Source organism: Phoca vitulina, unplaced genomic scaffold (assembly GCF_004348235.1).
Source record: "Phoca vitulina isolate PV1807 unplaced genomic scaffold, GSC_HSeal_1.0 scaffold45, whole genome shotgun sequence".
Classification (NCBI taxonomy): domain Eukaryota; kingdom Metazoa; phylum Chordata; class Mammalia; order Carnivora; family Phocidae; genus Phoca; species Phoca vitulina.
In genome coordinates, this window is record NW_022589748.1 from 10,377,329 (window position 1) to 10,388,091 (window position 10,763).

A 10,763-nucleotide genomic window follows, 5' to 3' on the forward strand; every position below is an offset into this window, starting at 1 on the left:
TTCAGCTCAGGTCATGATCCCAGGGTCCTGGGATCGAGCCCCGCGTCACGCTCCTGGCTCAGCGGGGAGCCTGCTTCTCCCTCTCCCTCTGCCTCTCCCCCTGCTCATGCTCTCTCTCTCTCTCTGTATCTCTGTGTCTCGAATAAATAAAATCTTTAAAATTTTTTTTTATTTAAATTCAATTTAGTTAACATATAGTGTATTATGAGTTTCAGGGGTAGAATTTAGTGATTCATCAGTTGCATGTAACACCCAGTGCTCATTTTATTAGGTGTCCTCCTTAATGCCTATCACCCAGTTACCCCATCCTCCCATGCACCTCCCCTCCAGTAACCCTCAGTTTGTTCTCTGTAGTTAAGAGTCTCTTATGGGGGCACCTGGGTGGCTCAGTCAACTAAGTGTCTGCCTTCAGCTCAGGTCATGATCCCAGGGTTCTGGGATCGAGCCCCGCGTCAGGCTCTCTGCTCAGTGGGGAGCCTGCTTCTCCCTCTCTCTCTGTCTGCCGCTCTGCCTACTTGTGCTCTCTCTCTCTCTCTCTGTCAAATAAATAAATAAAATCTTTAAAAAAAGTCTCCTATGGTTTGTCTCCCTTTCTGTTGTTATCTTATTTTATTTTTCCTTCCCTTCCCCTATGTTCATCTGTTTTGCTTCTTAAATTCCACATATGAGTGAGCTCATATGGTATTTGTCTTTCTCTGACTGATTTATTTCACTTAGCCTAATGCACTCTAGTTTCATCCACGTCATTGCAAATGGCAAGATCTCACTCTTTTTGATGGCTGAGTAATATTCCTATATATATCACATCATCTTTATCCATTCATCTGTCGATGGACATCTGGGCTCTTTCCACAGTTTGGCTGTTGTGGACATTGCTGCTATGAACATTGGGGTGCAGGTGCCCCTTCGAATCACTATGTTTGTATCCTTTGAATAAATACCTAGTAGTGCACTTGCTGGGTCGTAGGGTAGCTCTATTTTCAACTTTCTGAGGAACCTCCATACTGTTCTCCAGAGTGGCTGCCCCAGTTTGCATTTCCCCCAACTGTGTAAGAGAGTTCTCCCAGAGATGCCAATTTCAATAAAACTCTGGACAACCAATTAAGAGATCAAAGTTACATCCCACAAGGTAAAACTATAATCTGTGAAGTCTAGGCATCTTGAGAGAACTTTTACGTATAACAACTGCAAGGGTAGAAGGCAGGACAGGGCGTGACAGCTGTCCCCTCTGGGTGGCAGTTTCTGGGCAAAGTCCCTCAGGCACCTGCAAAAACAGTGCTCCCTTCTCCAAAGTTCCTTTCAATAACAACTGCTAATTAGAAGAGCCGTATTTTCAAAGCTTCCCTCTTGTTGGAAATGCAGGAGAGAGTGGGGGCCTGGAGCAAACCAGACGAATTTTTGTTCCACAGACAGAACAGGGAGCGGGGAACATTCTGCCTCCACGACAGAGAAGCCGAACAATGGGTCTCGAGGCTCCAAGAGAGTAACCCCAACTGGTGGAGGCCACATGGGGGGGACGACCTGGGTCCACACGGGTCATTTCCTAGCTTTGTCCTTTCCTAGCTCTGCTCCGTAAGTAGTTTCCTTTACATTTCTGAGCCTCCGATCCTCATCTGTAAATACAAATGAGCTCTCGCTTGAGGAACTGGGCGTAGGATTTGTGGAAGTGCCAGGCCTGAGGCGATGGGCAAGTGCCCGGCGTATGGTAGGCACCAGTGGATGGTACTGATGATTCCCTTCCTGCAGTTCCGAAGCTCTCAGCTCTGCTACAAATTAGAATTAGGTTACCATGTTGCAGACCAGTTATGTTAGAATCTCTGGGGGTGGGGCCCCCACATCAGCATTTTGCTGAGCTCCCCAGAGAATTCCATTGTGTGGCCAAGGTTGAGAACCACTGCGGTTACCCATCCTAAGGAAAACGTCCCTTGGCCCTCTGTCAAATGAGGGTCCTCGCTTCTCCTTCCCTCCCTCCCCTCCCCCTTCCCTCTCTCCCTCCCTTCCTTTCTCTCTTTCTTTCTTACTTTTGTTATGATAGAGAATTTCAAACATGCACAAAAGTAAGCAGAAAAGTATGATGAACCCTCATGTACCCATCACCCAGCCTCAACAACCACCGATTTTTGGCCAGTGGGCTCCATCCACGCCACGTCCACTTTCTACCTTTCAGGATCACCTTAAAACAAAACCAGCTCTCAGGTCTTTTCATACATGAACATCTTGGCGTGTATTTTCTAAAAAAGATAAGGACTCTTCTTTTTGTTACAACCACAATACAATGATCACAACTGAATTTTTTTACATCTAAATTTTGTTTTTGAAATTTCTTTAGTGTTTTTAAACATCCAGTCAGTGTCCAGATTTCCAGTTGTCTCATAAATGCTCTAATTTGGTTTCAATTTGTTTGAATTAGGATCCAAATAAGATCCATACATTGTGATTGGTTAACATGTGTCTTAAGGTTCTTTTTGTGGGGGAGGGGGTGGCACCTGGGCGTCTCAGTCAGTTTAGCGTCTGACCCTTGGTTTTAGCTCAGGTCATGATTTCAGGGTTGTGCGATCTCTGGGTTGTGAGATCGAGCCCATGTCTGCTTGAGACTCTCTTTCCCTCTCCCTCAGCCCCTACCCACCTGCGCTCTTGAGCGTGCTCTCTCGAATAAATGAGTAAGTCTTAAAAAAAAATCCTTTTATTTTTTATTTATTTTTTTAAAAGATTTTACTTATTTGAGAGAGAGAGAGAGAATGTGCACGAGTAGGGGGGAGGGGCAGAGGGAGAAGGAGACTCCCCGCTGAGCAGGGAACCCAATGCAGGGCTCCATCCCGGGACCCCAAGATCGTGACCTGAGTCAAAGGAAGTCAGACATTTAACAGACTGAGCTACCCAGGCTCCCCTAAAGATTTTATTTTTCGGTCATCTCTACACCCGACATGGGGCTCGAACTCACAACTCCAAGATCCAGAGTTGCATGCTCTACCGACTGAGCCAGCCAGGTGCCCCTGTTTTAAGATTCTTTTAATCTTTTGTTTTCCTTGCAATGTATTTGTTGGAAAAATGAAGTTGTCCTCTGATAGTTTCCTATGGTGTAATTTTGCTGGCTGAATGCCCATGGTAGGGTTTAACATGTTCCTCTGTCCTCTGGTTTTCTTAAAAATTGGTGGTTGCATCTGGAAGTGTGATCTGACTCTGGGTTAGCTGTTTGGGAAAAAGTATTGCTGGGTGGTGGTGGAGCGCCCAGTATCTGGTTGTCTTTCTTCTTGGTGTTGAGTTTTGATGTTCAGTGCCTGGATCCATTGGTTCACATCCATTGGTTCACTGGTGTTGCGAGATGGTTCCTGCCTTTTGGCGGTGCATTGGTTCTTGCTTCTTTTGTCTAAGTGAACAATTTAATGATTTTTAGTAAATTTGCTAAGTTGCATGGCCATCCCCACAGATCATTTCCAACACTCCAATACAACCCCATGCCATTTAGAGTTAACTCCCAACCCCGGGCAACCACTATTCTGATATCTGCTTCCTTGATTTGCCTTTTCTGGACATTTCATGTAAACGGAGGCACAATATGTGGTCTCGTGTGAGCACTGGTTCTTTTTTTTTTTTTTTTTAACTAATCTTTATGCCCAATGTGGGGCTCGAGCTCACCACCCCAAGATCACGAGTTGCGTGCTCTACCGACTAAGCCAGCCAGGCGCCGGGGAGCATTGGTTCTTAACCCTCGTGTGCATCTGAATCACAGGGGGAGCTCTCCCAAAAGTTGGATGCCTGGGAACCACCGCTGAAAGATTCTGATTCATTTGGTTGGGGCTGGGGCTGAGCAGCAGAGTCTGAAAAGCTCCTCGGGTGGGTCCCTGCTTTCTCGGTTCTGCTGAGAAGAGTGGCCACACCCACCACCTCCACTTTCTCGCCTCCCATGTACTCCTTGACCGTGACACTGTGGCTTCTGCCCCCACCACACAGCACTAAGATGCTCCGGCAACAGCCTCCCCACTGCTAAGTCTTATGTCCATTCGCAGCCTTCCTTCTACTTGTGTCTGCTCACATCCTACTTCTTGAAACCCTCGGCTCCAGACACCCACTCCCTCCTGGTGCTGCTTCTCTTTTTAAATACTGGTGCTTCCCAGAGCCCTCCTCTTCTTACCTGACCTGGTGATCTTACCCGTGCTGTGCTTAGTCATCACCCATGTCTGCTGACAGCTCCAAAATCCCCGTTTCTCGCCCACTGTCTCTCCGAACACCAGGATCCACCATCAGGACGCGGCCCATGCACAATTCTCCTGCTGACATCTCAACCTGAACATCTGCAAAGCCAAAGTCTCTCCCCCGCCCCCCAGCTCTGCTGCTTATCAGCTGCGTCATGGTGCACGAACTCCTTGACATTCAGTTTCTGTGCTTGTAAGATGGGAGTAATCCCCTGTGGTGAGTTTCAGACGAGAGAGCCCAAGAGAAGTGTGGAGCCCACAGCTGGTGCCCCAGACACATGCAGGTCGCTGCCTTCTGCTGCCCCCATCCTCCACCCTGAACGGTGCCTTGTGGCAGGTTGCAGCTCCCCATGGCAGAAACCCAAGGCTTCTACATCTCATGAGCTGCTCATTCTGGCAGATCCTGCCTTAGAAACAGCTCTCACTTTTGTCCCTGCTTGCTATTCCTATGGTTCCTGCCCAAGTTCAGGGCTTCATCTTTTTCTGTCTGGCCGATTACGTCAGCCTCCTTTTGCCTCCCAACCTGTCTCCAGTCGGTGGCTGAAGTGACCCGTCTAGAACAAAATCATAATTCTATAATTTCCTTGCTTGGGGCACCTGGCTGGCTCAGTCGGTCAGTCAGTAGGGTGTGTGACTCTTGATCTCGGGGTTGTAAGTTCAAGCCCCACCACGCTGGATGTAGAGATTACTTAAAAATAAATCTTAAAAAAAAAATTGCCTTGTGCTTAAAATTCTGTGATGGCCCCTAGGATCTGTCCAAATTGCTCAGCTAAATAATTCAAGCATTTTTCCCCCTGGCCATCCTATTGCTCCCCTGAAGCCTGCCCTTACAGCATTTCTCTATTTCTTGCTTTTGAGTCTTGGACACCTGCTTTTTCAGCCTGAAATATCTCCCCCCACATCACCTCATAACTCTGCCTGGCAAACATTACTCATCCTTCAAGGCCACAAAAATTACCTCCCCCTTCCTCACAGACACTTAGTCATTTCTTCCTCTGTGCTCCCACGACCCCTGGTAAAGCCTCGATCGTCCCTTAGCAAACACATCTACCATGTACCAGACAAAGTTCCCGGGAGCTTTGCAAATAGTCACTCACTTAATTTTCACACAACCCTGCGAGGTGATTATTTTCGTTTTCCCTGTCACAAAGGAGGCACCTTTGAGGCCCTGGAGATGTTCAGTCACTTGCCTGAGATCACTTAGCTGCAGGTGGCCGAGACAGTACTGAAGACCAGGCCGTATGGCCCCAGAGTCTGGGTTCTGATTCATTCCACCGTGCAGTCTCTCTGCCTGGGTGAGTATCACTGAACACCCAGTATTAAGCAAAACAATATGAAATTGCCAATATTTGGCCATTTTTGACCTATAAAAACAGCACATTTGTATGGTTCCGTGCGTGAGGCACTTGGGATGGAGCAGAAAACTCTCTGGATGATCCATTTTTGGCCCCCAGAGTAGAGCACGGGTGAAGAGCAAGGAACCGACTGAGCATGTGACCCGATAGGGAGTCTGCCAGAGCCCCTTGCCAAGGAAGTGATATCTAAGAGAAGACCTGAAAGAGGAGTGGAGGTGAAGGAGAAGTCTGAGGTGAGGGGAAGAGAAGGGACTTCCAGGCAGAGGCACAACCTTGGAACAGCATAGGCTAAGGCCTGAAAGCTAAGAGGGAGCGCTGTCCACTCTGTCATCCAGCAATTAGTACCTGGCACAGAGCAGGCCTTCGAGAAGGATTTGTCAAAAGAATAAATGAAAAATAGAGAGAAGTATCAGCTGGAGCTAATAGAATGAAAGTGGGGTTTTTTTTTTAAAAAGATTTTATTTATTTATTTATTTGACAGAGACACAGCGAGAGAGGAAACACAAGCACGGGGAGTGGGAGAGGGAGAAGCAGGCTTCTTGCTGAGCAGGGAGCCCGACGTGGGGCTCGGTCCCAGGACCCTGAGATCATGACCTGAGCAGAAGGCAGACGCTTAACGACTGAGCCACCCAGGCGCCCCGAAAGTGGGGTTAGAGTGACTTATTTTTTATTGCCTTATTTTAATAGGTTTAATGAGAGTAAAATTCACCCTTTTCTATGTAGGGTTCTGTGTCTTGACAAATGCATCAGTGGTGTAACCACCATCAGAAACAAAATGTAGAATAGTTCAGTCCCATCCCCAAACTCCCTGGTGCCGGTCCTTTGTGGCCAGCCCCTCCTCCACGGTCAGGAAACCACCAGTCTGTTCTCTCACTGTGGTTTTGCCTTTTCCAAAATGTCATATGGATGATGAACTCAAATAGCACAGGGCCTTTAGAATCGGGCTTCTTTACTTAGAATAATACATTTGAAACGCTTCCTTATTGTGTCTGTCAGTAGTTAGTTCCTTTATAGGCTTAACGACTGAGTCACCCAGGTGCCCCAGGATTCACATTCACTTTAAAAAGCAAACATCAGGGGGACACCTGGGTGGCTCAGTCAGTCAGGTTAAGCATCTGCCTCCAGCTCAGGTCATGATCTCAGGGTCCTGGGATCGAGCCCCGCATCGGGCTCCTTGCTCAACGGGGAGCCTGCTTCTCCCTCTCCTGCTCCCCCTGCTTGTGCTCTCTCTCTCTCTCTCTTTCTCTTTGTGTCAAAGAAATAAATAAAATCTTAAAAAAAAAAAAAAAAGCAAACATCCCTGCACCTGGGGTGGATGGAGTGTGAGCTTCTGCATCTCTGGTGTACGTCCAGGGGCCTTTTGCCTGGCCGGCTCGTGAACAGTGGAGATGGGAACTGTGTCTTTGTCACTTTTACTGACTATTCCCAGCACCCAGCCAGGGCACAGCTGGCTCTGAGCGAGGAATGAAAGCCACTTGGAGCAGAATGTGGGAAAGGAGGGCCAGGTACCGCCAGGTACCAGGTGGGGGAGGGGGGAGGTGAATATTGGGTGCTTGGCTTTAGGGGAAGAAAGGGTGGGCAAGAAGGGCCTTGTTCTGAGAGTACAGCAAGCCAGAACGCCTGGTCTTAACTTCAACTTGGAGCAAAAGTGAGGAAGCAAAACAAACCCCCTAACATGCCATCCAGTGTCCGTCCCGGGCTCGAGCACATGAGGCTGCAGGCCTTCTCCTGGCCGACAGATGGCGATGTTGCACCGTGTCTGAGCTCACCCGTTCGCTCCACGGACCTCAGGGGCGGGTTAGCCGCCAGACGTGGGCAGGAAGGACCACCATGTGCACAACTCTTTTTTTTTTTTTTTTTTTTTACGGGGAAAGGACTCGCGCACACTCCTGAAGCTGTGCCTCACAGAGCAAGGGCTCAAGCCCAATTTCCCCCTGCACCTTCCTTGTACAGCCCCCATCTCTAGAGAGAGGACAGTTCGTTGAGACATCAGTGGAGGGGGGCGGGGAGGGGGGCGGGGGGGGAATGCTCCAAGCAAGAGGTGCAAAGGCAGAAGAACAGGCGGCCGTGACCACGAGGCCTGGCCGGTCGGACTCTGCCGCCAGTTTGCTGTATGACCTCGGCCGGCTTGCCTTCACTCAGTCTCCACATCTATAAAGAGCTGGCCTTCCCGCGGTGAAATACGGCAGCCGTGGGGCAGACACACATCCTGCCGGGGGCGGCTGCAAAGGCAGCAGGTGGCTTTCCGGGGTCTTCTCCTCTGGTTGGTCAGGAGCTGTTGATCCGGCACTAGGTTTGCCACAGAATAGAGGCCACTCAGTTGAATCTGAATTTCGGATAATCAACAGATAATTTTTAAGTGTTAAGTATGTTCTAACTATCAACTATCTATATATTTATACTTAAACCTTTGATGTTTGTCAGAAATTTAGATCTAACGAGGTGTCCTGTGTTTTTATTTGCTTAATCTGACAGCCTTGTCCAGCCCACAGGGGCTGGGATCCCCAGATCTTCGCCCTGATTGGCTAGCCCCCAGTGTCGCTGGTGCTTAAATGTTTTGACAAGCAGCCGTGACTCCCAGGGAGGCAGCCAAGATGTAACTCCCTTGTCCGTCTTTCCCTCCCAGGCCTGGCGCTGCTGCTGCCCCCCGCCACTCTGGCCGCCCTGGCAGACAGCTGGCTCCGAGAGGACTGCCCCGGTCCCAACCACGCAGCCTTGGTCACGGGCGCAGCCCCCTCGCAGGCGGTGCTGTGGGCCAAGTCCCCCGGGGTACTGGCTGGGAGGCCCTTCTTCGATGCCATCTTTGCCCAAGTCAACTGCCAGGTCTCCTGGTTCCTCCCCGAGGGCACAAAGCTGGTGCCCGTGGCCAGGGTGGCCGAGGTCCGGGGCCCCGCGCACTGCCTGCTGCTGGGGGAGCGGGTGGCCCTGAACACGCTGGCGCGCTGCAGTGGGGTGGCCAGCGCCGCCGCCGCCGCCGTGGAGGCCGCCCGGGATGCGGGCTGGACCGGGCACGTGGCGGGCACGAGGAAGACCACGCCCGGCTTCCGGCTGCCGGAGAAGTACGGGCTCCTGGTGGGCGGGGCCGCCGCTCACCGCTACGACCTGGGAGGGCTGGTGATGGTGAAGGACAACCACGTGGTGGCGGCGGGCGGCGTGGAAAAGGTGCGTGCCCGCCGGGCCCCTGCCCTGCCCCCCGCCCCCGACCTCCCCGCGGCAGCCCTTCCCCTCCACCACGGACCCACACACACACCCCAAAGCACGCCCTGGTGAACAGTGATGGCCCAGGAGTCAGGGCTGCTAGACCCCGTGACCCCCTGGGCGCTCTACCCGTCAGATGGGCGCGTGGCCGACGTTTCTCTCCCGGCGCTCTGGGACTTGCTGTGATGTTCAAAAGCAAAGGGCAAGCTGCCCGGAACCTGGTGTTGGTGGCGCTGTGACCTTGGCCCGGTCACTCTAGCTCCCTGGACCGGTTTCCTTTTTGAAAATGTTCTTGAAGACCCCTTCCAGTTTTATTTATTTATTTATATATTTTTCGGTGCAAGAAGGTGTTTTTATTATAGCAGGAGGACAGGACCCACGGGCAGAAAGAGCTGCCTTCCAGTTTTGGGGTTTTTTTTTAAAGATTTTATTTATTTATTTGACAGAGAGAGACACAGGGAGAGAGGGAACACAAGCAGAGGGAGCAGCAGGGGGAGAGGGAGAAGCAGGCTTTCCGCGGAGCAGGGAGCCGGATGCGGGGCTCGATTCCAGGACCCTGAGATCATGACCTGAGCCGAAGGCAGACGCTTAATGACTGAGCCACCCAGGCGCCCCTGCCTTCCAGTTTTAATATTCTTGAGTCAAATTGAACTCCCATCCAACTGCCAAATATTGCTGCTATTTGGCCATCTTTCTGATCATTCCATGTGGTTCACCTGGTGCGGGAGCAATCATCTGGCTGCCTGGTCTTCTCCCTAACCCCCAGCTCCTTTCCCACCCCGGGCCTCTGGAAGGCCAGGCCCCGCTCTGTGCCCCGTGCCAGGCGCCACTGAGCTCACTCTGCCCCCTCCGGGCCTGCCCCACAGGCAGTGCGAGGGGCTCGGCAGGTAGCTGACTTCGCCCTGAAGGTGGAGGTGGAGTGCGGCAGTCTGCAGGAGGCTGTGGAGGCCGCCGAGGCGGGAGCGGACCTCGTCCTGCTGGACAACTTCAAGCCTGAGGTGAGGCGGGGTCTGCTTCCCGGGAAGGGGCCGTGGTGGGGGGGGGACCCTCACCTCCCCTTGGCTTGTGTCCCACAGGAGCTGCACCCCACGGCCGCAGCGCTGAAGGCCCGCTTCCCGGGTGTGGGCGTGGAGGCCAGCGGGGGCATCACGTTGGCCAACCTCCCTCAGTTCTGTGGGCCCCACATCGACGTCATCTCTCTGGGGATGCTGACCCAGGCCGCCCCCGCCCTTGATTTCTCCCTCAAGCTGTTTGCTGAAGGGACCTCGCCAGTGTACCGGGCCTACAGGTCCTAAAGCCAAAGAGGACGCCACCGCCCGTGGAATAACACGGTTTCTTGGGACCCTCAAGGTTGCCCCTGTTTAAATATGGTACATGACTCTGTCCAGGTTAGCCTGGGCGGGAGTCTGGCTCGGCCACCTACTGCTCGTGTGAGCTGGGGGGGCTGACTTCACCCCTGCTCATCTGTACAATGGGTCTAATAAATGATCACCTTACAGATTTCTTTGGGTGATAATGAATAAGTGCTCAGTAACTCTTAGAAATTACCATAGCTCATCGACTCTAAGATGCACCTTTTTCCACACACGACCTTCTCTGAGTCGGAGTGTGTCTTTCACTGATGGAGTCTAGTGGTCACTGTCACCGGGGCGTCGTCATAGCCGTCATGGCCCGTGCATGCCGCTTGTAGACAGAACATAACAATCGATGTGGAAATAAGTCCGAGAGACTTATTTTAACAGATGCCAGAAAGAAATTGAAAGTGATTAAAAAAAAAAAAAAGCTGCTCTCCCTCTAACCCTCCCCCTGCCCATGTGCATGCTCTCTCTCTCTCTCTCAAATAAATAAAACCTTAAAAAAAGAAAGAAAGAAAGAAAGCATTGGTCATAGTTTAATTGACAACTTTCTTTTCCAGTAATAGTATATATATTTTATAGTCAATGGCATCTTATATTTGAGGATATATGGCATCAGGTCTGAGATTCAGCTGGAACATTCTATGTGGTTGATGCCCATG

The 10,763-nt window shown here is 51.1% G+C and overlaps 1 protein-coding gene across 1 annotated transcript in view; it reads left to right on the plus strand.

Annotated features, from left to right (window-relative positions):
* Positions 1–10,548, plus strand: part of QPRT (quinolinate phosphoribosyltransferase) — a 15,396-nt gene extending 4,848 nt beyond the window's left edge. The window contains exons 2-4 of the mRNA XM_032430876.1: positions 8,175–8,710; positions 9,613–9,744; positions 9,823–10,548. Coding sequence (XP_032286767.1) covers positions 8,175–8,710; positions 9,613–9,744; positions 9,823–10,041 — 887 coding nt within the window. The 3' untranslated portion in view covers positions 10,042–10,548. The remainder of the gene's footprint in view (positions 1–8,174; positions 8,711–9,612; positions 9,745–9,822) is intronic.
* The last annotated feature ends 215 nt before the right edge of the window (positions 10,549–10,763 follow it).